The following is a 27,684-nucleotide window of genomic DNA, read 5'->3' as shown; positions in this document are numbered from 1 at the left end:
AGATGTGGTTCAGCCACAGCTGAACTACATCTATATCTTCTCATTAAACTCTGCCAAGTCCGATGCTGTTCCGAGCAGAGGAACGCTATTCAGGAAACTTTAATGTATAATTGGTGATGGAGGCAACTGCAGTAGTTGAAAATAAATCCACGTTAGGAGTTTGGATCTGCCGAGCATGAAGAGAGTGTTCAATTACAGTATGCAAATGTATTTCCGCCAGGCACTTATTTCCAAAGCGTTTTGTTTGTCTGAGGGTGTGTGTGTGTTTGTGTGTGCGTGCGTGCGTGCATGCACAAAATTGTGTCTCTGCATAGTTTCCTGTCTGTCTGTCTGTCTGTCTGTCTGTCTGTCTGTCTGTCCGTCAGACTGAAGGTCATTACACACTGGCGAATTAGCGATTCGATATATTCGTGCGAATAATTCGCATTTAAAAAAAAACAATTGAAGTCCATGCAAGCTTCCACATCAGTGGCGAATGTGCGAATGTGCGAAAATGCGACCGTTTTCGCTTTTATTTGTTCGCTCTGGTGTCGTATTTTGCAGAGATTCGCAGGCGAACTGCAACATGCAATATTTCGCATTTTCAAATTGCTTATTCGCATCGCGTCGCTAATTCGCCAGTGTGTAATGACCTTAACAATGACATCTCTCTCTCTCTCTCTCTCTCTCTCTCTCTCTGTGTGTGTTAATGTCTCTCTCCCTCTCAGGAGTACCAGGGTTCCAGTGTGCTGGGCCAGTTTGTGACTCGCTTCATGCTGCGCGAGACGTCCAGCCAGCTGCTGTCCCTGCAGAGGTCTCTGCAGTGTGCCATGGAGGCTGTGGAGGAGCAGAGCAGCCCCGCACAGTCAGTACCTCCATGTACCATGTACCATGTACCAGTACCATGTACCATGTACCATGTACCATGTACCATACCACTGGGTCTAGAACACAGTCAGTACCTCCATGTACCATGTACCACACCACTATAGAACACAGTCAGTATATACCTCCATTTAAAAACATTTAATGTTTGTGTGAGACGCTGTATGTCCTTCCCTGCTAAGCCACGGAGCATGGAGTTTGTGGCATGATGTGTCGCTGCTCAGCAGAGTTACCCTCTGGGACCCACCCTGCTATTATTGGAGATAATAGAGAGATTATTGCCACGGTGAATTATTGAGAGGGGACCGGGGGAGGCAGAGAGGGGCCAGATGGAGACCGAGAGAGAGAGAGAGAGACATGGATCCACAGGTAACGAAAGGCATAGAAACAGAGACCATGACTCAGTCTGTGTTATACTATAACAAATACAAGTGGTATTAAGAACATTCAAAATAAAAGCGGCGCGGCGTGAGAGAGAAAGCTCTTAAAAACAACTCGTATGATTTGCTCTCTCACAGCGCAGGGACAGCGAAAAGGAGACAGGTCTGTGTGTGTGTGTGTGTGTGTGTGTGTGTGTGTGTGTGTGTGTGTGTGTGTGTGTGTGTGTGTGTGTGTGTGTGTGTGTGTGTGTGTGTGTGCGTGCGTGCGTGGCTGCGTGCGTGCGTGCGAGAGGAAAGAGTATAACATTGGTGAACTTAAATGATAGCTCTTTTCATTGGTATGCTACAAAGCCCTTCAAAACCAAGGCAATTAAAGAGAGGTCGGTATGAGAGACAATTCAATGGAGAGTTGGAGCGAGAGAGAGAGAGAGAGAGAGAGAGAGAGAGAGAGAGAGAGAGAGAATGGAAGTTAATAACATCAGAGAAAAGAGAAATGGATCGTAATGAGAATGAGTAAGAAAGAGGAATGAGAAGAAAAGAGGTTATTTGACAGAGAACACTGTAAGGTCATGTGTGTTCATTTAACTCATAAAATAAACACATAAATGGGCCTATATATTGTACAAAGCACAAGCCTCCATGTTTTCACCATCCGACCTAATTAGTCATTAGTTAAGGGCAACCAGACTATAGTTATTGTCACACTTTATTATTATTTTTCTGGAGTAACCTACCTAACTTCCGCTGTGATTGGCCGAGCTTTGCATAACGTTTGTAGTAGCTAATTGGCTGTTGTTAGTTACGTAACCAATCTATGTCTTACAATAGTTTAAGACCAAACTATTCAAGCAGCAACAAGAAAAGAAAAAAGCTATATACACAATCACACCCGTGTGAAGTGAGGGGCGCTGCTATCATCGAACATCATCATGACGTACAATAGACACTATGTCTATTTGCTCAGACACATATGACGTAAATTCTCCATTCATTGTCAATGGGGATTTAATTTTGTGTTAGACGAAAATCTTATCATCGTACATCATCAACATGCTATAGGGTTACTGTGCGTGCGTGTGTGTGTGTGTGCAGGGGCGCAATAGCCACAGGGACGCAGGGGACGAATCCCCTGCCAGCCTCACATTGGTCCCCCCCAGATGAGTTAGGGGGTCCCCCCTGGCTGGGGGGGTCCCCCCCTGGCTCCAAAGTTATCTTAGGAGTAATACTTTTGAAATCCTGCGTTCATAAACGCGATATATTTTGAAGCATATATTTGATCCACCCCTGTTTAAATCCCAAAATGGTTTGGCCCGTTCTCTCAACTTTCGGAAGTTGGGAGTTGTTACACCGCAATCAGTGACCCAATGTGCTTTGCACTCTGTAATGATTCTAATAATACAGGAACAGAATTCAATAGGACACCACTTTTGGTGTCACGCACCACTTTGGCACCGTCAGACGATCAGTAGATGAATGGATTTACTTTATCCTTTTCATGTCAAGGACCCCCAAATGGACACGTATTAGCCTGCGGACCCCCCCATTTGAAGAGAAGAGAAGGACCCCCATAAGAGAAGATTTATACAGCTCGGACGGACCCTATTTTAACCATTTCTAGCGGTGGGACTCCAATTGATAATCAATGTTAATTTAAAAAACTGAGAGCGTCCACATGACATGCCACAAACTATCATGTAGTTGTACCTCTGGGGGTCCCCGGACCCCACTTTGGGAATTATATTATTATTTTGGGGGATTTGGGGAAAGGAGGAGATCGACGCCGCTATTAACTGTCAAGACCAGGTAAGGCGCTGCATGTTTTTCTTTCCTCTCGAGTTGCATGGGTTTAACACTAACTACATTAAAACATCCTCTCCTGAAAACCTCCCAGGTGTTGTACATTTTATAGGATAGGCTAACTTACAGATCAGATGGTCAGTGAGTTTTGACCTGTTCGAGGCGCTGCTGATAATGTGGTTAAACTTTTACGTTTTGAGACAAATGGGGAGGAGGAGGAATCACAGCCAGGTAATTCATAATAATAATAATAACTGTGCCAAAACGCAGTTTTGTATGTACATTGAGTCACTGGAACAACCTCTATGTAGTCCGACCCCAAACCCTAACCATAACCCCACGTTTTTGTGGAGGAGGAGGAGGAATCACAGCCAGGTAATTCATAATAATAATAATAACTGTGCCAAAACTCAGTTTTGTATGTACATTGAGTCACTGAAACAACCTCTCTGTAGTCCGACCCCAAACCCTAACCATAACCCCACGTTTGTGGTTAGACCCCCCCATCCCCCCCTCTCCTAGGGTGGTGGGGGGGGACGGGGGGGACGGATTTTTCGGCGGCGCCGCTATATGTCCCCCCTAGCGTTCGGTCCGTGTTGCGCCGCTGTGTGTGTGTGTGCGTGTGCAGGGATTGGGTCCTCACCTGCAGTAGGCTATGGTTTATGCCACAGTGGCCTTTTGGCCCCAGGCATGTCTCAGCATGAGTACCTCCCAAGTAATACACTCCCTGTGGACTGTCAGCAGGAGGCTAAACGCACACACACACACACACACACACACACACACACACACACACACGCACACGCACACGCACATGCACGCGCACACACACACACGAACACGCGCACCCGCACACACACACACACACACACACACACACAGTCACACACAAACACGCACACACACACACACACACACACACACACACACACACACAGCGTACATTTTGAACGAACACACTTGTAATAATACAAATAGTGAGTGTACTGCACATTATCACCTCTGAATCAATGTATTTCACATCCCCCCCTCCCCAGTGACAGTCCATGTATAATTCCCCAGACTTCCCATGCATACCACATTCATTAATTGAGTTAATCGGCCATAAGAATAAATTTGTTTTCCGCTCATTAGTTTTTTAATTTGGCGTTATCTTCTGTGTTCATTCCCAAACTTTTTAAGCGGAAAACCAAAAAGACATATTTGACGTCTCCCCGGGAACCAAACTTACCAGAAAGGGATTACGAATTAATCACTAAAGCACTATGCTATAGTTAAAATAGCCAATTTAATTTATTGCACAGGCGACAGCACACAAACTGTGTGATGGTATACCAAGAGATGCCAGACATACCTCTGACATGGTGTTGCCTACTCTTACCCTTTGAGATCTGCCCAAGAGGAAATCCAAAAATCCATGTAATTAGTTCTCAATACAGTTCAAACTGCTCTGTCAGCCTGCTTGCAGAGCGATAAGCAAATCATGAGTGGGTGGGTTCCAGGATCTGCTTACATGAGTTGATAAAGTGGGTTTTGGTAATCCTCTGAAGTGATTTAGGCAGCTGTATAGTACCAAATGATGGGGGGCTGAAATTGGCCTATAGTCATTGTTATAATAATGATCGCCCATGTTTACTTGAACGTGAGACACAGTGTACTTGTTATGTATTGTGTACTGCCTGATCTGTAGAATACTTTATAGTTAGGCTACGAGAGACATCTCAGACAGCAAGGTCAGCCTTGCTGGAGTAGGCACGTTATTATGTCTCATATCTTGTTGTCACGTCATTAGGATCCAGCACTATATGTTCCTGTGTGTGTAATACACTTTGTGAACCTTTGGCGTGATACTATCTCCTGTCCCGCTATTTGTTCTCCCGGGCCCGCCGCCACAGTTGGAAAGCGACCCTGCGTGTGCTTTCCATCCCGGGCAATTATGACAGTCTCTAGCCAAAACAGCGATGTTTATCGCCGACCCCTGTCTTGAAGCAGTGAAAAATGTGTTCCGATTGTTGGCTGAAGAGAGGCTGCAAGCTCCCAGGACAGGGGGGTATTTGATGTTGTTGTTGGTGTTTGTGTTTATGCCAGCCCATGCAGTCCTACGTAGCTCCTGTACAGTACAGTACAGTACAGTACAGTACAGTACAGTACAGTACAGTACAGTACAGTACAGTACAGTACAGTATAGTACAGTACAGTACAGTACAGTACACAGCACCACTCACTTCAGACCGGTCAGATTTTTTTGTAAGAAGGAGATGCCACAGTAAACCTTCTAAGCGTTCCATCCCCCTCCACACTGCGAGGCAAACTGCATGCAGCCAAAGGTTTAATGGAAGGCATTACTACACGTGGGGACGCCATGACGTCTTCTCCATTGCATCTTAGGAGCGGCCAGGTTCTCCTGGCATGATGTCAACGTGATGTGGTCTGATGATAAGGCATCTATATGAAACGTAGTGCCTTATCAGTATTTACCTTTTGATAGAAAAGTATATAAATGTCTGTGAGACACGGGACCTCACAGGGGAAGGGGCACAGGGACACAATATCAGAATGATGGATCATATTCCTCACCACTGTTGTTTTGCACCACCTGTCATTTTATCATGACACACACGTCCCCTCCTCACTCTGTGCCCAATTTATCTCTCAGCTGCTCTCCTTGCACGTGCTAGTAAATCCGTCTGGGCAAATATAATGAATAGCAGATGTACAAGCTTGTGTATCTGCTATTTTTGAATAGCCAAAGCGAAAATCTGAAATGATTACACATGGTTAATGTGTACTGTAGTGTGCAAATGTGCAGTGATAAACAAGAGTTCAGCACAGTCCCATTAACTCAAATCCCAAGTCATTAACTATGCATGGTTTGTAGAAACATGAAATTATAAGAACAATATAATACTCGGATACACCGTGTAGCCAGCTGGACGCCACGGTTTGTCCCTCCATCTGCTCTCCCTCAGTCAATCTGCCAATTGTCCTCCTCCCACCCCTCTTTTTGGGTCCTATTTTTGGGAAGGCACACACATTGCCGCACATAAGTATGGCATGCAGCTAGTGGACGGCCAAATTGACAATTTCTCAAATTACAGTGATGTGTCTTTCCCACGGCTTGTGTTCGCTTGTCTTTTTTTGGGCTATCCGCCATGTACTGGTGTGGGAGGAGAGGTGCAGTCAGTGGTGGGGTGTGTTTGTAAACCAGAAGCGAAATGCAATTTCAGTGCCCAGCATCCATCCTTCCGCTGCCCGCCTGCTTGGACTAGGTCTACTGGCGTATATCGAGGCGTGTGCTTTTGTCCATTGCTATTTTCATCAATTTAGTTGGTGGAGGCACTAGGGCTGTAACTATCGAATCAGCCCGATCTCACCCAAACACTGTGAAAAATAGCACGGATTGGCAATTCCGTACACACCTAGAAATCTCCACAATCTGTACATATTATACTTACAGAGGCCGTGTATTTTCTGTTCACTTTTCTAAATATATTACCTTCAAAAACTCCCACGCACGTATAGTATCAGGTTTGACGCTTTACTTGATGTAAAGGGGAAAAAATACAGGTGATACAAAATGTCGTAGTGTGGTTACAAGGTGTGTTAGAACAAATATCTCTCTGCTTCAACTGCACTGCTTCTGACAAGCTCAAAAAGAACAGGAGAGATATTTAGACATCAAAGAACAAGAGCACCAATCACAACCATTCAATCAAGAACTGACCAATCTAACACAAGGCAGTTATAGCAGTACACTGCTGCACATAATTATCATGAGATCAAACACTGCTGCATAGAATTGGCATAATTAAGCAATCAAGGTCATCATGACATAGCCTCCTAAAGTGGCTCTTACAATCCTACTATACTGTTTTGACCGTGACGGAGGTGTGGCTTCCACTAGTATCGTATGTACGGAAATGCCAATCCGTGCTACTTCACCGTGTTATTTGGGTGAAGTCGGGTTTGACATTATTTACGATTCGGCTCTGCCGATCTTCGCAACGTTCGACACGGCAACTTGCACGCTTTAGCGCGCTCTGTGGTGTCTCTCGTGGCTCAAGATCAGTAGAGACGGCCCAGGTTTGTATGTACAGGAATGCCAATCCGTGCTATTTCACCGTGTTTGGGTGAGACTGGGTTGATCGAATTAACACGAACATTTTCAATTCATTTTAATAACCAGCTAAGTGGAATACTCTGAATTCACCAGTTATGAGCCCTATATTATAATAATTAATAACATAAATATAGTGAAAGAAATAGTGAACATTGTTAATTATTGTACATAATAGCTTAAACATCGATTAACTGTTGCACCCCTACCTAGGTGGCACACCCAGATAGACATCTTCAAAGTCACACGTCAAGTCCGCTTTCTATTTCTGTTTCACTGACTCTACACAACACGGACAAGTATACACAGCACAGATATAAATTGTCAGGATGTTATTCAAGTAGATAATACTTGAAAAAATGATTTTGTTTACATTAATACACAATACAATATAATACTACATACTACATAAATAATATTACTGCTGCCTGGAACTCCGGGGCCGCTTTGGGTACGTTTGACTTTATTAAGACGTCCGTCGTCCACACAGTTTATCTCATGGTGACTTTGGGCTTATGGCTTTGCGTGGCCATCTGCCTGAGGTGCTGATTCACTGTGGGTGACTCTGCACCTCCCACCTCGGCTCCCACACAAGGTCACCGTCACTTTGCTCTTGGAAGAAATTGCATTTTGTCCCTGCAAGGCAGAAACCTTTTACCTCCATGTTTCAACTTTGTATAGGCATTTCTCGTGAATGAATTGCCTTCAATACCTAGTCGTACAAGAGCGATGCAAGAGTAGCAAACATTGCATCGCTTGTATGACTCAATCCACCTATAACACATTCACGTATTGCATTCAGCTTAGGCCTCACTCACACCTTCGCAACAGACTGATGTATGCTTGTTGTATACAAAGGGTGTGATACATCTTGCCCCAATGCATTTCCAATGGGAGTCACAATGGTTTGACACAACATTTGTGTTGTATGAGGGGGAGGGGGGCAGTCGAAACACAGCCGAAAGCCATACAACAGCTTGTAGTCCAAAATGTTGTATCAAACCATGTGACTTCCATTGGAAATGCATCGGGGCGGCCATGCCACTCACATCTTGCTTACATCTAGCATGCATCAATGTTGTATGCTAGATCGAAAGGTGTGAGTGAGGCCTAGTCCAAACCCTCTTGACACTGCACTACAGGCAGTGGTGGCAAGTAACTAAGTACATTTACTTAAGTAGCCTACTGTAGAAGTCTATACTTAAGTACAATTGTGAGGTATTTGTACTTTATGTCAGGAATGAGTTAGAGTAGGACCCAAAAGCAGGCAACCAGATGCAGAGTAGATAATCTTCAAGGTGTTTATTTTACTATAAATCAAGGTTATTCCAAAAAGGCAAAACACAGGCAAGACGTTTCAGACACCAAACTCACTCAACATAGGTCTACGGACCAACAAGAACACACTGCAAACAAAGGGCTTAAATAGACAGGGGTAACAGGACACAGGTGAACTCAAAATACAATCAAACACAGGATAGGCTAACAGGCAAACAGAACACAGGTGGCTAGGATACAATAATCAGGTAGGTAAGACAGAAAAGGAAACACCAACAAGTGGAGGCAGGAAGGCACAGAACAAAACTACAAAATAAGACACAACCAAAAGAACAACAGAGTAGACAGTAAACCAAAACCAAACACCACAAGGCAAAATACAGAACATACTGAAAACACAGAATAAGTCCAAAACCTAATAAGGACTGTAATGAGTGTTCAAAGGCAACACTGATAACAAGCGCTTCCTTTCTTAACATTCAAGGCATTACAGAACAATAACTAATCAGAAAATGGCCATGCATGCCACATAATAGTTCAGGGTTTGGAGCCATAGTCACGGTTCAAATACAATGACAGAGGAGCGGGGGGGCGTGACACTTTACTTGAGTATTTCTTATTTCTAATAGTTTTACTTTACATCTTGGATCCAAACATTGTACTTTTACTTCACTGCATTTATTTGTATAGATGTGGATGTATTACATGGATTTCTTGCCTGGCAGATATTTTGGCCTATACAGATTTCAGTCATGAGCTTGCAGATCTGCTTATTTTCAAAAGATTGTTTTATACTTTGAAAACTTTAAATGGGACATTTTGATACTTTTACAAAAATGAGTACCTTTTCCACCTTTTCCACAGACCTGTAATGTATTCTCCTATCCACAAATCTCCGTCATCATGTTCGCCTGCCACGCTGTCGACTGTGCTTCAAAATAGGGCCCTTCCTCCTCTGTTCATCTCTTTGTGTCTGTCTCTCTCCCTGCCTTGCCTTCCTTCACAACTCGATTTGATTCCACATTTCCATTGCCTTACTACTTAATACTGCCTGTGTCCTGTGTCATCCCCCCCCCCCCCCACCTCTCTTTTTTTCTCTTGACATTTACTCATCTCTCCGGGCCTCAAACTGCCACCGCTGCCACTCTGCGACATAGCAGGAGAGAGGTGGAGGCCCCCGAGCTGACAGCGCTACAAAGGCACGACAAGCCCTGTGGCCGCAGGGCCCACAGCAGCCTGTGTCTGTCGCCATCAGATCCCTGCTCAGGCACACTGACGACAGGTAACACACGCACACGCACACGCACACGCACACGCACACACACACACACACACACACACACACACACACACACACACACACACACACACACACACACACACTTAAGACACTGATAAATATTAATGGTATTTCTGCTGTTATCGTATCACATGTTGTGGAACGTCATACTGTATAGTCGTGGTTGTGCTGTGAGTTTTTCTTTAACCATTTTCAACCTGTATTTTGTTTGGCCGATAAATGATCAAACCTTTTTCAACCATTTTTCAAATATATAAAGGTCAACAAAAGTCTTATGCACACCTGATATGCTCTGAGACAGACAGGTGTGTAGGCAGGGCTCAATGTATTCAGGGCTCAATGTATTCAGAAAAAATGCACAGGCATCTGATGCCTGAAGGAGGTCTTTGACCGAAACGTTGCCTAAATAAAGTATTCGTATTGCAACTTAGAGTATAATAGAGACGGCACCCGGAGGAAACCCTGAGGCGAAATGGACATAGTGGCCGGATTTGGTATTGCAGCGCTGGGCCAAACTCATGAACGCGCTGGTCCGTTGACTATCATTGCGCACCTTCATGATGACACGTCAACGCTGTTTCATACGTGAACGCGTGCAATGATAGTCAACAGACAGCGCGTTCATGATGACACATGAAGGCTGTTTCAGTGCAATGATAGTCAACGGCCAGCGCGTTCATGAGTTTGGCCCAATCAATCCCAGAATGCACTCTGTTCCTACCCAGAAGGAGGAGTGAAATCGCCTCATGCGCTTTTGAGCAACTTAATGCAAGTGGATGGGAGGAGAAATCCGGTGCCGTCTAATATATTGTATACTCTAAGGTGCAGACGCTGTGCGGGTCTTTGTTGGTCTTTGTGGGTCTTTGCAGGTCTTTGTCGTAACAGATTGTAATAATAATAATAATAATAAAAAGACCTTTGTCGTCTCTCTTGTGCATACCCAGGTGTGAACGCTGAGACCTGGTGCTCTCAGATCAACAGGCTGCAGCAGCTGCTGGACAAGCTGGAGTGTCAGGTATACTAAAACATTCACATCACAGGAAATGGGATTAATAATCATGTTTGCACTTTGGGTTGTTGGCTATACAGTCAATAAGAAGTCATACCCGGCGAGAAGTGATTGTGGTTCTTTTCTTGTGAGGCACGTCAGGTCCCGGTTAATCAGGAGTGTAGAAAACCCAATACAAATTCTATGGACTTGTCTAATTGTCTAAGTTAAACTGACACAGACTGTCAGTGTTATAATGGATTTTCAGTTCTTACTTTAAGTTCCCAAGATTACAGGTGTAAAGGAGTAGGCCTATAGAGTTGGTCTCAAGTCAACATTGGAATAGGAAAAATAGAGAGAACACAGAATAAAAATAACTGGGACTTGGAGTCAAGTCGATATAGAAATTCCCAGCGTACATACAGTAAGGTACACAATGTGGAATGGAAAGATGGCACTGTGGCAGTGTTGTTTTTGGCAGCAAATTTTTATTTTAGTTTTAGTCATGTTCTTTTGAATAGTTTTCATTTAGTTTTAGTCACATTTTAGTCACCTGGAATGTTTTAGTGTTAGGGCCGATTCATACTCCTATTTCACAGCTGTTTCGGTGCTGTAGTGCCGAAATGATTTCGGCTCGTCAGAAATTTTCAGTAGCACCGAAGAGCCGACTTTAGGACGGTACCCGCCCCCCCGAACCTCAAATGACGTCAAATTGTAGGCTCTACAGAGCCAAACCGACTTTTATTCGGCTCTAAAATAGGAGTATGAATCGGCCCTTAGTCTAGTTTTAGTCTTCCTAACATTTTAGTATAGTTTTTATTTCTTGACTAAATTGTCGATATATTTAGTCTTAGCTTTAGTCATCGTAGCTTAGTTTTTATTTAGTTTCCATTTAGTTTTCGTCAGTGAAAAAAGGTAGTCGACGAATTTTTTTTGTCATAGTTTCAGTCGACGAAAACAACACTGCACCGTGGCCGGCAGAATGCTTCTTGTGCAGCTGGTGGAACATCTGCTATGTGAGCAAAAGACGGACAGAAAAAGGAGCACAATCACAGAATGGAGAGCAACGCCGCGGTACATTCTGCAAGGCTTGCATCAGGCTTACGCAGGCAGAGCTTCTCATTCACCTCTCTCCGCTTTCCTTCACCTTCTCCGTCACGCTCTCTGGCTTCCCGATTCTGCTTGTCTCGATCATTCCACTAGTCTCTCTCCCCCCCCCTCTCTCTCTCTCTCCTACATTAGCCCCTTTCCTAAGTTCCTAACACACTCTATATGGCCTAACTAACACACTCCACGCAAGGCCAGTGCTTCACCCCCTTTTCAATCTCTCTTGCACCTGTTATTGTCTCATCCCAAGGGAGAGAGAGAGAGAGAGAGAGTGAGAGTGAGAGTGTGTGTGTGTGTGTGTGTGTGTGTGTGTGTGTGTGTGCGTGTGTGCGTGCGTGCGTGCGTGCGTGCGTGCGTGCGTGCGTGCGTGCGTGCGTGCGTGCGTGCGTGCGTGCGTGCGTGCGTGCGTGCGTGCGTGCATGCATGCGTGCGTGTGTGTGGTGGTGGTGGGTGGGAGGATATCAAATCAAATCATAGCCTAATGGTAGTGTAATGTATGTAGTGCAGTGCTGTATCCATTGACAAATCTCTCCCACACAGTACAATAACCTTTACATCTGACATTTTGCACAGGCCTACTCAGAATTCATGGAAAGTAGAGGACACTGCATTGAAAATGATAATGGAATGTGTGCTGCTGCCTATATAGTTCAAAACACATTTGCATCCAGCACAGCCTTGTGAAATATATTAGAGTCCAAAAAGAGCATTCGACCACTTTTAAATCTGGCATCCCTGTTTTGGGCAAAAAGGTGAAATATATATTTTTAAACAAATAAATGAAAACAAAATCACGCTCGTCTGAAGTGAGCGGAGCCTTTCATCATAATGATGACGTCCGATGATGTCAACAACATGATGTCCAATCAGATGAGCACATTCCGTGCTAAACGGACGGACAGACAGACAGACAGACAGACAGACAGACAGACAGACAGACAGACAGACAGACAGACAGACAGACAGACAGACAGACAGACAGACAGACAGACAGACAGACAGACAGACTTTTTCTTGGCCAGTTCCCAACTCGTAAAAGAGATTTCTGTCTCAATGTGTTTTTTACTGGTTAAATAAAAATCACCTCTTCATTTCAGAGTCCGAAGTTGGAGCCACTGAAAGAAGACTCACTGGCCAGCACATACAAGTCTGTGAGTCATCGTGAGATATTTGTACTGCATTACTCATGTATTATTAGGAATATTAGGAATATTGCATTGTCATTTTGCAGTTACTTATAGGACCAACCAATCTTTTATCAGAGGCATGCATAGCTACAGCTATAGTACAGCGCAATAGTACATAGTCAAATTTGGAGTTTGTTTAATTTAATTCTGAGAGTGGACTGCTGTACTGTACGTGCAAACCCGTAAAACCTGAAATGATGTCTGAACATTTAAAACATATTCACACTTGTCTCTATAGGACAATATAGACAACAACGCAAACGTATGTACCGTATACTAGCTAGACAGTTAAGGGTTGCTTGGCAACAGAACAAATATTCCGTGTGAAATTGCATAGCAATACGTCCTGCTGAAACACAGAACACTTTGGAGACATCTTGATGGAATACCACCATCAAGGTCAAGCTGTATTTTGAGAACATTGCATTACAAGTGCTGAAATATTCCTAGAGAGACTATACATCACAGCCATCATCTCTCTCACAGTACACACACTCCCAGTTGCATACTTACCACTCAATTAGAATGGAACATTATAGTTAGAAGCTAGAGCCTTGCACGGCAGTTGGATAATAATGCATGTGTACATAAATAAGTACATAAACAGCCCCGCAGTGAACTAATTGCAGCCCCCATGCTTATGAGGCATTATGCAAGCTTGTGAGCAAACAAACAGACCTGTTGTTTTCCATGTTAAACTTCAAGTATACAGCACTGTAGTGTATTGTATGTATTTTAGTCTCCATTCGATCAACTTATATTCAGTTAATTTATTGGAAAAATGAAGAAATGACAGCGCTTGAAAGCAGCATGGTCACTCATCATCGATCATCGTCCATTATGCCAGGTGTTCGCAATGTTTTTGGCTGGGGACCCCCGCCCCACCCCGCCCCGCCCCCAATACAAACTGACTGCTTAATTATAGAGAAAATATCATAAATTAATACTGAATACAGATATAATCATTAAGGATCATCAAATCATTAAGTTTATGCATGTACTATGTGTACTATATGTAAATTCTTCATTTCCATTTTCCAGCCATTCAGTTAAAAATGGCTTTTTCTTTTTTGAAAATAATTTGGGGTCCCTCCGGGCGTTGCGGCCCTCGGGTTGAGAACCCCTGCATTATGCCGTTCCAAATTCAGTAGATGGGTGGTTATCAAACAGGGGCCCGGGGACCCTCAGGGGTCCTTGAGGGGGTTCCAGGGAGACCCTCAGGGGTCCTTGAGGGGGTTCAAACAGGGGCCCGGGGACCCTCAGGGGTCCTTGAGGGGGTTCAAACAGGGGACCCTCAGGGGACCCTCAGGGGTCCTTGAGGGGGTTCCAGGGAGCCCCCAGCAACGTTGGGTTAATATAGCAATCACTTTAATCCACTTTAACCCTATATTTTATACATCAGCATACTTGCATTGTTCCCGAGTAGGCAGTTGCCCAACGGACATCGGCCTAATGTCTGAAATATCAAGGCATACGTTAAAAAAACCACTGTATATTATGGACAGCTGGAGAAGTATGAATGCCTTAGCAGCTGCTAAAGATAAGTCTGTGACTCAGCGTTAAGACTCAGCAGCAGTAACTATAGGAGAAGACCACTCAAACATTTTATTTTTTTTACTGCATGCGCCAATCCAATGGCAATCACATTTTTCATTGTTGCATCTGTCAAACGCGTCAAATATCGTGCCTATAGAGACAAAGTCTGCATGAAAGAATTCCTTTCATTCGAGATAGATACATAGTACAAAGAAAGGGACGATGATGCAGAATATAAATGCATAGATGGCGGCACTTCTAAAATCTGTCACTTCAGAGGTATCATGGCAACTCAGTTATTTTGGTACAAATAAAGTTTCGACACGTATGGCTCTATTTTGGGGGGGAAACAGTGGACACTGGTGTGAAGTAACAGTCAGTGTGGCAGTGGGCCGTGGTAGATGAAGTAACAGTCAGTGTGGCAGTATGCCGTGGTAGATGAAGTAACAGTCAGTGTGGCAGTGGGCCGTGGTAGATGAAGTAACAGTCAGTGTGGCAGTGGGCCGTGGTAGATGAAGTAACAGTCAGTGTGGCAGTGGGCCGTGGTAGATGAAGTAACAGTCAGTGTGGCAGTGGGCCGTGGTAGATGAAGTAACAGTCAGTGTGGCAGTGGGCCGTGGTAGATGAAGTAACAGTCAGTGTGGCAGTGGGCCGTGGTAGATGAAGTAACAGTCAGTGTGGCAGTGGGCCGTGGTAGATGAAGTAACAGTCAGTGTGGCAGTGGGCCGTGGTAGATGAAGTAACAGTCAGTGTGGCAGTGGGCCGTGGTAGATGAAGTAACAGTCAGTGTGGCAGTGGGCCGTGGTAGATGAAGTAACAGTCAGTGTGGCAGTATGCCGTGGTAGATGAAGTAACAGTCAGTGTGGCAGTGGGCCGTGGTAGATGAAGTAACAGTCAGTGTGGCAGTATGCCGTGGTAGATGAAGTAACAGTCAGTGTGGCAGTATGCCGTGGTAGATGAAGTAACAGTCAGTGTGGCAGTGGGCCGTGGTAGATGAAGTAACAGTCAGTGTGGCAGTGGGCCGTGGTAGATGAAGTAACAGTCAGTGTGGCAGTGGGCCGTGGTAGATGAAGTAACAGTCAGTAGTATGCCGTGGTAGATGAAGTAACAGTCAGTGTGGCAGTGGGCCGTGGTAGATGAAGTAACAGTCAGTGTGGCAGTGGGCCGTGGTAGATGAAGTAACAGTCAGTGTGGCAGTATGCCGTGGTAGATGAAGTAACAGTCAGTGTGGCAGTGGGCCGTGGTAGATGATGACAGATGGATTTGGTATTTTATGGACTGGAGAATAAGGGCAAGAAAGGCTGAGTTACTGTCAGGCGGGAAACCTTGTATCCCCATATTTCAACTTATTTATTTATTTATTTTCATTGATTGATTGATTGATTGATTGATTGAAATATGTATTAACAGTTTGCAGAATTACAGTACATTTCAAGCACAACGACTAAAAACTAAGACGAAAGATGTTCGTCGACTACCTTTTTCCATGATGAAAACTAAATGGAAACTATAACTAAGCTATGATGACTAAAACTAAATATACTGACAATTTCGTCAACAAATAAAAACTAGACTAAAATGTTATAGGAAGTGGACAAGGGATCCAGCATAAGTCATTTTACACTGAAACTAGCCGATATACAATCTCACAACGCATCGCGAGCTTGTAGCTCGGCTATTATCAGCAAGTGTAAAATCTATCATTACGACGGCATCAAGGACCGCCAAAATACATTTTAGTCGACCAAATAAAAAAATCTAATGATATTTAGTCGACTAAAACTATAAACATTATACTGCAATATGAGCTAACTGTCTGGTCTGGAGCCACAGGAATCCACCACCCGTCAACGACGACGATATATTGTACGTCAGCTGGTGCAGTGTTGCAGGTGGATTCAATCACGAGCAATCAAATGATCACTTTTCATTTCCTTTGAGAGCTGGTAATCTCCACACCGTCTTGGAAGCAAAGACTCGGGAGCTGAATTTCTCCCAAGAGCAAGGGGGAGGGGGGGAGTGCACAGGGGGATGCGCATGCAGTCATCCACAACACATGCCTCACACTAGGCAGCCAAGAGAAGATGATCATTCTCATTCTCATTCATGGAGGGAATAACAAATGCATTTAATATGTATGACATGACGCTGGTCCTCTGAGAAGCATTTCTCATAGTTGATCCCGTTCCCATGAACCCAATTCATAATCTCCCAGATAAACAACGTTGGTGGACAAAAATGACTGCCGGTGCAGAAAAGTTTTTATGAAAAATGTTAGTGTTAGTTTACATAAAAATAGTCTATAGTCAAAGCCCCATGGGTGTTTGGTAGTAGTGGAAATATTACCAGTTAATTATTTTACTTCCATTTCTTGATAATCAATACTTCTACTCCATATCTCAGAGCCACATTGTATACTTTTTACTCCACTACATTTGTTTGACAGCTTTAGTTACTAGTGTCAGTGTGATAATATTAATCTAACTATAAAAACTTCCGCAAAGCATGTTTGTGGTGATTTTAGAGTTGTCTGGGTGGGCCCTCCATGCACTTGTATGTCTCTAAATGTTTTGATGAATTGAACAATGTGGACCCTGTTGTAAACAAGTGTAATGCTTAATTGGGTCGTCCACTCACAGTTAACAGTCTTTGTATTGAGTTTGTGCTTGAAATGTACTGTAAATTCTGCAAACTGTTAATAAATATTTCAATCAATCAATCAATCACTATACAGTATACTACTATACTGTAAACTTCATTGTGCCAAAAATAGCAGTTGCCCTTGGTTAAATCAGGCGGGCAGCGGACAGTGCAAAACGTGGTCTTTGATGACCCCCAAAAATGCAGTGCTCTGCTGATTTGCAAACCTAGTATTGCACACAGGGACATCAAGGTGGGATTCAGCCCCTGCCCTTTTACCCGTCTGTAAAACAACTGCCCTTTCCAGACCACGAATGCAGCGTTTACTATGGTGGTGATGGTGAAAGAAATGGAAATGACTCTCCTTTCCATGCCATGCCGGAAGGCAGCATTCAGGAGAATTGCTTTTTCTCCTGAACTTGAACACAGAATTTTGCGTTGAACAAATTAGTTTATAAATCCATGTCACCGCATCTCCACTAGCTAAAGAGTGCTGGGTTGCTCCCCGACAATAGCTGATCTACAAGCTTGTAGATCTGCTATTTTTGTCCAAAAGTGCCCTCTTACGGGATTTCAGCCCCTGCCCCTCTAACACTCTCTGCACGTCCCTGACTGCACACCTCTCCTCCTCCCCACACACCACCATGGCAACATACATACGTACAGTAGGTGAAGGAAAACACAGCACTCATAACCATATGAAATCTTAGATAGCATATTCTGGCCGTAAAAAAAGCTGACCATATTTGGTAAAAATGGTGGTGAGCTATTTCTTGTATAATGTATAATTGTATAATGTATAATTTCTTGTATAATCTACTTGTATAATGGCTATTTCAGCTTTGGTGTAGACTAGAGGGAAAAAGAGGAGGGTCTAAATACAGTATAGATAGACCCTTGGGGGACCCCCGTCAACGAGGTACAGTATATAGCGTTAGAAGTGGTTAAGTGCTGCCCAGTGTCGACTAAAACTATAACGAAAAGTGTTCGTCAACTACCTTTTTTCACTGAGGAAAACTAAGTAAAAACGAAATATACACTATAAGCTATGATGACTAAAACCTAAGACTAAATATACTGACAATTTCGTCAACAAATAAAAACTAGACTAAAATGTTAGGAAGGGACTAGTGGACAAGAGATCCAGCATAAGTAAAAGACACAAGTCATTTTACACTTGGTTGCATGCTGAAAATAGGCGATCTACAAGCTCACAACGTGTCACGTTGTGAGCTTGTAGATCAAAGTGTAAAATCAGCCATTACGACGGCCCGCCAAAATAAATTTTAGTCGACTAAATCGACTGTAGATTTAGTCAACTAAAACTAGACACGACAGGTGACTAAAACGAAATGAAAACTATTCAAAAGACCATGGCTAAAACAACATTGATCAACACTGCTTCTGTCTGGTCTTTCTGGGTGCCCACCAGAACATCCTGCTGGTCCAGAGGCAGATGACCGTGGCAGAGGAACACCTGGAAGACTTCCAGAACGTTCTGAAGAGCTACAGCGACGCCACCAACGACCACTCCGACAACCTGCAGTGAGTGGAACGCTTAAAAAGATATCTCAAAGTGTCCTTGGGCAAAGACACTGAACCCTTACATCCGTGGGAGCTTAATTGCCACCATTGGTCTGTGAATGTGGGAAGTGAGGACGCTGGCGTCGATTGTTCGCTGCTTCACCTCCCAATGTATGACTGAATGAACCATTGTAAAGCGCTTTGAGCACTTGGAAAAGCGCTATAAAAATGCAATTCATCATTCATCATCTCCATGCATGTAAGTATAGAGCACCGAAGTCTGACGTCAATATCGGTAGAGGGTGCTAAGTCCACCGGTTCATGTACTTTTTATTTGCATTGTAATCCCCATGGGGGGGGGGGGGGGGGGGTAGATCGCCTCATATAAGAACTGTGTTTGGTAAATAAACATGTCATCCCGGCCGTTTCACTCATATGGATATGAAGAATCAACCGACTGAGAGAAGACGCTAATGTTACTGCTGCCGAATTACATTTCCGCTAGAAACAGACAAATCAAAATATGACTGACTGACTGACTGTCTTAACCCATTTTGGGCGGGAATCCCTTTTGGTGTTTTAAACATGTTATAATTTAGCTATTGAAAAATAGCAGATCTACAAGCTTGTAGGTCTGCTATTTTTGAAAAATCGAAGAACGACTGACGTAGAAATATAGCTTTTTCAGAAAACTGTCAGGATGTAGAAGATATTTTTTTAATCTGATCTCAGGTCAAAATGGGTTAAACGATACAGAGACACCTCCCCGACAATATCGCCAAGACAGTTTTTGTATATTTTTGGACCACGATTTTAAGATGACCCCATGTTATAACACTGCAGTGACGTCATGTTGTAGTTTCTCAAACAGCCACGGTGGTCACCTTATCACCTAAAACTGGAGCATGCGTGGGGGGCCTGGGGGCCTTATGGAGCATGCGTGGGGGGCCTGGGGGCCTTACGGTGGTCACCTTATCACCTAAAACTGGAGCATGCGTGGGGGGCCTGGGGGCCTAGAGGTGGTCACCTTATCACCTAAAACTGGAGCATGCGCGGGGGGGCCTGGGGGCCTTTAGAGGCGCTGTAGCCCTATCGGTGTCCCTGGTCTCTCTATAGGGACAAATCGAGTGGCAAAGTGAGTTTAATGCAATCAAATAGGACTTTTCTTTTGGGATTTTCGGTTTAGATGTTTCTGTATGGGCTGTCAAGGCCAGAAAGTAGTTTTTTTTGCCACACTGTAATTTACCAAAATGTGTCAATAATTCTTTACTTTTTCTACAACCACACAATGTGTCACAAATGCAATACGTGAGCTTGTATGTATATGTGACCAGATTTGACTGAGAGCCTGCCATCGCACAAATTCCAGCTTTTCACCAGAGGAGAAAAACATTTTTTTTCCCCAAAATGAGTTAATAGTACAGGCAGACTCTTCACTCTTCACATTCCGTGCTCAAACGGACGGACAGACAGACAGACAGACACCCAGACACCTTCTAGGGTTTGGAGTGGCTCCTTGGAGCTTTAGCTGAAGAGGGTGAAGAGTATAGTACGTATACTATGTACTGTATATGCTGTAGATTCACTGGCAGCATTTTAGTCTTTTAATATCACAGTCTAGCTGTTATTGAAGGATCCACTGAAACTAGGACACCATATACAGTATTTTCTTTCATGAATATTAAGGCAGATATGGGCGCCCGGTGGTTCACCTGCATGGTAGACGATGTATCAAATAAAGCAGAAAAAGGAAATAAAAAAATAAGAAATAAGTGTCTATAAGCTAAAATCGACATGTAAATATGAATTAAATGCTTAAACATGTAGCTAGGTGTAATGTTAAGAGACCACAGAAATGAACCTTTCAAGCCTGTTTTCTCAACTCGCTGTTTTCTGCAAGACATTACTCTATAAGCCATATCTCCAAAATTGGTGGGTCAAACTGAACAACCAATAGGCTACGTACATTTGAAGCTATGATTCCCTGCTTTCATATGACATGAAAAAACGAAAATTCAAAAAAATCCAATTGCAGTTTCTCAGTCAAATTTGGTCACATATGGTATATTTTCACTACTTGCCTCACTATACAGCGGACCATATGAAGTATACAGGGCTTCAGTGGTTAAAGGTATATTCAGTGAGTTCACTCAAAAAACCTTAGGTTTCGTTTTTGGCTGTGGGACCCAGCCTTTCGTCCAATCAGGATAGAGAGTCATAAACGAAACCTAAGGTTTTTTGACCCCCAGGGGTTAACTGGGGACAGGGAGGAACTCCTTATATGGCCAGCACACTCTATAGTAGGGAGGATTATCACAACAAAACAAAAAAATAAGTGATATTTGAATTAAGTGAAATCACTGAATATACCTTTAAGAAAATGTCCCACCCTCAGTTTGTTTTGTGCGTATACAGTATAGTATACTGTATACCCACTGTCTTTGGTGTTGTTTACCCTTTACCCTCTTCCTCTCTCTCTCTTCCTCTCTCTCTCTCTCTCTCTCTCTCTCTCTCTCTCTGTCCTCCCCGGTGCTCCTTCCTTCAGGGTGTCAGTTCAGAAGCTCCCAGGGAAGTCGTGCTACATTATGTATGAGTTCTGGCAAGACCGCCTCTCCTGGATGAGGTGGGTACGGTGTGTGCGTGCCTGCGTGTGTGTGTGTGTGTGTGTGTGTGTGTGTGTGTGTGTGTGTGTGTGTGTGTGTGTGTGTGTGTGTGTGTGTGTGTGTGTGTGTGTGTGTGTGTGTGTTTGTGACAGTCAGATACTGGCTGTGCTTCTGAGCTTGTTGATGGAAGCGTCCGCTGTTACTGAGGAGGAACAGATGGCCCATCTCTTATGTTGCAGGAACACACATGCACGCTCTCTCTCTCTCTCTCTTTCTCTTATCCAGTCTGTCACTCTCTTTCTCTCCCTCTCTTTTGCGCACCACCACAACACTATATGCATTGCGTGCTTGTGGATTGGCTATTTTCAGTGAAGGGAGTTACTTAAGTACATTTACTTAAGTACTGTACTTAAGTACAATTTTGAGGTATTTGTGCTTTACTTTTTTTATCCCATATTAACTTGGACTGAGTTGGTACTAAAGCAGTCATCACTGCTTTAGTACCACACGCTGTACACCCGCACTCTGCCTAGGGTGAGGTTAAAGAGGGGGGTGAGGGAATCTCCTTGTCTTTTTCACAGACAGCCAAGATCACGTTTGTTGTTTCAAAACTGGTGTGAAATGACTGTTTGACAGCTATCAACCTGCCGCCGCCATCTTCACATGTGTGTGTGTGTGTGTGTGTGTGTGTGTGTGTGTGTGTGTGTGTGTGTGTGTGTGTGTGTGTGTGTGTGTGTGTGTGTGTGTGTGTGGCAGCTCCGCCCACAAAGGTTATCGTACGGTATGTTAAAACAATGAAAATGAGGAGGAGGAGGTGAGTGGGTGGGTGCGTGTGATAATAATTCGTCACACTATCACTGTTTATTTCATTGGCACGTTTGACAGTCAAGTTTTCAGCCTCCAGGAAGAAACCCTAAATACATCATTTCACATAAAAACCACACCAGGGGTCTAATGAAGTACTGTCACCTCATAGAGAAAAGATCGTGGCACTCCATCTTTAGTGCACTATGTGCACTACACACGGTGAAACCGTGCGAAACACTTGGGAAATCACGAGTCCCCGTGATTGTGAGGCAAACATTTGCTACAGCCACGATACGCACAAATGAAGCCATTACACCACCTTTGGTGAATGAAACATGTGATTGAGCGTACAGATTGCACACACTCATTTACGCACTTCATTTACACCTGGTCGTGAATTTCCTTGGTGAATCATGGTGTTTACATCCAAGCCATTCGGTTGGAAATTGAATGGATTAAGCAAGGGATAAAGTCTGGCTGGTTGGTCATTATTGATAATTAATACAACAGGTTGTTTCGAGGAAGCAATCTGGTTGAAACAGCTTTCTAGCCATGCTTTAACCACGATAAATCACTTCTGCGATGCCTTAATTTCGGAACTCGCCCGCACAGGCGTGCATAATGATGATAAAGAACGCCCTCTTGTGTAATATTGCTTACATAAATCACTGACAGTGTCAGGATGCCCAAATGCGAGGAAGTCAGAATCTTGAAGTGGAGGTTATTATTTCCAGGAGAGCAACACCATCAAACAAAGACTTGGAAACTCATGTTTACACGGCAATAATACACTAATACAAACACAGGGCTTACAGTAAATAGGCACAAGATTAACAGGACACAGGTGAACTCAAATCAAATCAACACAAGGATTGGCTGGGGACACAGGTGAAACAAAGAACCACAAATCAGGGAAAGTGAGACAAGGCAAGGTAAAAAGGCATACAATCCTCTACCCATTTAATTAAAAATATTTCCAATGTTCCTCCCATGATAACTGCCCTAGCTGACGGTGACACCAAGCTAATTTGCCTCTTGATCTAGCTTTCTAAATATCAGTGGCATGTTTGGCCCTGAACATTTTCTTTTTGCTACATTCAAAACTAAGTCAAATTGCGCAAGTTAAATTGAGAATACTACACTTATCCAAGTATGAGTTTGGTAAACATTGGAAAGAGAACACAGAGAAGAAAGGAAGATATTTTTGACTGCTGCCTGTTGTCTGATTTCTGCTTCCTTGCATCTCTCTATAATCATTTTATTGGTCTGTTTTTGTCTTTCGCACACATCAGTCCTCTATAAAAGGGCCATTTGACGTATTATTTCTGTACTATCTATTACACTAGAGATAAGCTAGGGATATGAACTTCATGGCATGATTATTGGCCTAAAATTCGAATCATGTAAAGTGATATAGCCTCGCACATCTATACCTTAATAGGCTGGGTGCTGGATCAAACAAAAACAAAAAACAAATATTTTACTTAATAATTGTGGTAACGTTTGAAGGTCTGAGGAAGGGCTTCGGCCAGAAACGTTACCACATTTGAGTAAAATATATTTATGTCTGGGAGCAGAAATTGTTACGCAGACTTTTATTCTTGATAGGGAACTGTTGCAAACACATGCCAAGGTTCCCCTGCACAAACCAGGGTTTTTTCCAATGAGCCTACTCATTGCCCTATGTCGCCTATCCAGGCCTATATTCATACTCCACTTTTAGGTGGAGTATGAATATGTTTTTTACTAAACACTGTTTCCTAATCACCCAAAACTGGAGTATGAATTGGCCTTATGAGGGATACAAAACGAGAGTCAGTAATGCACCATTTCACATAACATACAGTACAGTACATAACCCGCAGAAAGTTGGGTGGTATAGCTGCGGCCACACAACAGTGTGTCATCATCCACCGAGGAGAGCGAGTGCTTTCTAAGCAGTTTATAGCCCAAGGCTGTTCAGAGTACAGCTGTCAGCACCTCTCAGTGAAACCACAGATGTCGTCAATTTTGAGCTGATTGGGGAGTTGAATTGGCACGTTTACCTCCCTTCAATAAGCAATATACTGCCGCTGTGCTGGGGAGTTTAAGCCCAGACCTCTGCTGAGTCTGCTGGAATATGGGCCCTTAGGCCATAGTGACCCTCCACCATAGATATTTCAAATACAAGAAGAAACTAGAAATGCACTCTGTCGAGGTGCGCCTTGTGCACAAGTAGGCCATACAGGGCCAACTTGTGTACTTTAAGGTTGCTCGAGCTTACAATTGTGCGCTTTGTGATAAACAAGGACCCATTGTCTCGTCTTTCTATGTGTCTTCCTCCCTGCAGTTACTTGCAGTCCAACGCCAGTAAAGACTTCCAGCGCTGCGTCATCGACATGCTGGAGGATCCAGAAGTGGTATCTACCATGCTGCTTCCAGGTGTGTATGGTGTGTGATGGTGATACTGTGTGGGCCTGTTTCAGACACATGCATGTATGTCTACAGAGTATATTATGTGTAACGCCCGGGATTCGATCTCGGGTCACCCGTGTGAAAGTCCCAATAAAAAGGGATATTCAATATGGACCGAGGAAGATAATAGAGTTTTGAGGCCATCAGGCTGAGGCTCTGAGCTTAGAGTATAGAGACGGCACCGGATCTCTCCTCCCATCCACTTGCATTAAGTTGCTCAAAAGCGCATGAGGCGATTTCACTCCTCCTTGCGGGTGGGAACAGAGTGCATTCTGGGATTGATTAGGCCAAACTCATGAATGCGCTGGCCATTGACTATCATTGCACTGAAACAGCCTTCATGTGTCATCATGAACGTGCGCAATGATAGTCAACGGGCCAGCGTGTTCATGAGTTTGGCCCAGCGCTGCAATACCAAATTGGGACACTATGTCCATTTCGCCTCAGGGTTTCCTCCGGGTGCCGTCTCATATATACTCTAAGGCTCTGAGCCACTCTGCTACAGGTACTGTATGTACAGGTATGCGGGAAAAATATATGTGCCTCCATCCACTTATTTGTGTGTTTGCACTATTAGGTATCTATCTATACTGTAAAGCAGCATTTTTATAACTTTCACGCCAGAGCCCCTGTTATGGGAATAGGCACATTTCTTCAAAAACGTATCTGCGAGCTCACAATGGGTCGCAATGCAATTCAGCTATTTTTTTAACAATGAATTTTAATAGGAATTAAATGGTAAAAAGCGGCCAAATACATATAATTTTGGGAGTCCTTGACATGAAAAGGTTTGAGCACCACTGACATAGAAACGGGTTTTCAGAAAACTGTTAGGATTTTAGAAGACATGTAGAATCTGTTCTCAGGTCTAAATGGGTTAATATCTGTCCCTCTTTCTCTGTTTTTCCCCCCTGTTTCTCATTCTCTATCCGGTCCCTTGTTTTTCCACCCAATCCTTTTCTTGTCATCCTTCTCCCCCCCCCCCCCCCCCCCTGTCTCTGTCCTTCCATCTTTCCCCTCCCTCTTTTCTCCTCTTCCCTCTGTTCCTCTGTTCCTGCAGCCTCCTGGTGGATCATGACTAACCACTAACGAGTGAATGACCGCCACCCACGCAAACACACACGCACGCATGCACACACGCACGCACAGTCGCACACACACACACACACACACACACACACACACACACACACACACACACACACACACACACACACACACACACACACACACACACAAACAGACACTGACCACGACACTCCGAAGCATGCCCGAACAAAAAGAAAAGCAAACCCGCGCACACACACTCATACAGTAACATGCCGCCACACGTAGACACACAAGCACACACACACACACACACACACACACACACACACACACACACACACACACACACACACACACACACACACACACACACACACACACACACACAAGCACATACACGCACACACGCAGGCAGCAACACTCACACACACACACACACACACACACACACACACACTGACACTGCGACACATAATATACAAGATGAAGAAAATTGCTGAAGGCTTCAAAGAGCTGTGAAAGCGACAGGACACAAGACATGGCATGGCACGATGTACGTGGCACTCTCCTCCGGCTGCATACTTTTAATGTCTCACATGTCTTGGAATACTCATTATTGTTGACGTTAACATCAAAAGAGAGATACACACATCGTTGGATGGTTGCACATAATATCGCATCTATTTAAAGCGCAAATAACATGCATTTTAAAACTGCTTTTAATATTTAATAATCATATTGTCTATGTCCCTCAAAGTTATTTCTAATGGTTTGAGCCTCAATCACCACTCTGATATAACCAGGCCTTGTCAATTCTTTCTGGACTTTGAAAGCAGTTTTAGCTGCAGTACCACACTGTCCTGAGGTGGAGAGGGTGCTGATATGTAGATTATTTAATATTTTAGTCATTATAATACTCATGCTAGATAAAACCAGGCTTGTTTCCATTCCATGCCAGCTTGGAAAATCAACAATGGTGGACATTGTAAACAAGTGGAAATGCAAATTTGCAACTGAAGACTGAAGAAATGGAGGAATTATACAAAGTAGGGTGACATTGATGACATCACGATGAGGCCAAAATCAGTCGAGCTGTTTCTGAGAGCAATTTCCATTAAAACACCCATATGACATGAAGAAAATTGGTTATTTGTGGGGATAGAAAACACACATGGGAGCTCCAAAAACACAAAAGAAATTGAAAAAGTAGAATTTTATGTTATAGGTCCTTTAACATGAAAGTGACTCCTGATTTGCTGATTTTCGATGCGAAAGCCAACGGCAGTGCATGACTTCTTGCTCCCTCTGTGTCTTTTCCTGAACAGCACAACACTAGAGAGAGAGAGAGAGAGAGAGAGAGAGAGAGAGAGAGAGAGAGAGAGAGAGAGAGGGAGGGGGAGAGAGAGAGAGAGAGAGAGAGAGAGAGATAGAGAGCATAGCAAACAAAAACAAAGTGTTGCCAGTGGGGGCTTAAACCTTAAACATGCATGCTGGTCAGCTGTGGGCTTTTACGAATAGTTAGTTATAGCATTCTGGCTGCACGCAGTCTTCTTACTTTATTTACCCAAGTGATATGCATAGAATGCAAATATGTTTCAACTGTATATCATCAAGTGTTTTTTTTAATCAAATCCGGCTCTTGCTATGAAATCAACTCGCGGCATATAGGTTGTTGCTGTAGATCTGCTAGGCCAGGGACAGTGGGGGTAAGGCGAGCCATTGGGTAAAATGAGCCTATCCAATGATTCAAGGAATCCAAAAACCAGTGGTGGAACTAAAAGTATCAATACAGTAAAAGTCTGGAATTCAAAATGTACTTGAGTAGAAGTACATAAGTATTGGCTTCAAAATGTACTTAAAGTACTAAAAGTAAAAAGTACTCACTATGCAGAATGTCCCATTTCAAGTTTTCAAATTAATACAAAAATATTTTGAAAATAGCAGTTCTACAAGATCACAATGCAACGCATTGTGATCTTGTAGGTCGGCTATTTTCGAATGGCCGAAATGTATAATAGGGCTGAAGTGTTTAATGTATGTTTTATAATAATA

General features: G+C 43.5%; 1 protein-coding gene across 1 annotated transcript in view; it reads left to right on the top strand.

Moving 5' to 3' along the window:
- necab3 (N-terminal EF-hand calcium binding protein 3) overlaps nucleotides 1–25,671 on the top strand; it is a gene marked incomplete at both ends in the record, with an annotated part of 57,209 nt that extends 31,538 nt beyond the window's left edge. The window contains 8 exons of the mRNA XM_083771063.1: nucleotides 708–844; nucleotides 9,597–9,718; nucleotides 10,681–10,751; nucleotides 12,929–12,982; nucleotides 18,627–18,739; nucleotides 21,264–21,341; nucleotides 24,458–24,549; nucleotides 25,643–25,671. Of these exons, the coding sequence (XP_083627189.1) occupies nucleotides 708–844; nucleotides 9,597–9,718; nucleotides 10,681–10,751; nucleotides 12,929–12,982; nucleotides 18,627–18,739; nucleotides 21,264–21,341; nucleotides 24,458–24,549; nucleotides 25,643–25,671 (696 nt within the window). The remainder of the gene's footprint in view (nucleotides 1–707; nucleotides 845–9,596; nucleotides 9,719–10,680; nucleotides 10,752–12,928; nucleotides 12,983–18,626; nucleotides 18,740–21,263; nucleotides 21,342–24,457; nucleotides 24,550–25,642) is intronic.
- Nucleotides 25,672–27,684: the final 2,013 nt, after the last annotated feature.

Source organism: Protomyctophum parallelum (genome assembly GCF_964188405.1).
Source record: "Protomyctophum parallelum genome assembly, chromosome: 8".
NCBI classification, from domain to species: domain Eukaryota; kingdom Metazoa; phylum Chordata; class Actinopteri; order Myctophiformes; family Myctophidae; genus Protomyctophum; species Protomyctophum parallelum.
The sequence above is the reverse complement of the archived record's forward strand: the minus strand, read 5'-3'. Positions and strand labels throughout refer to the sequence as shown.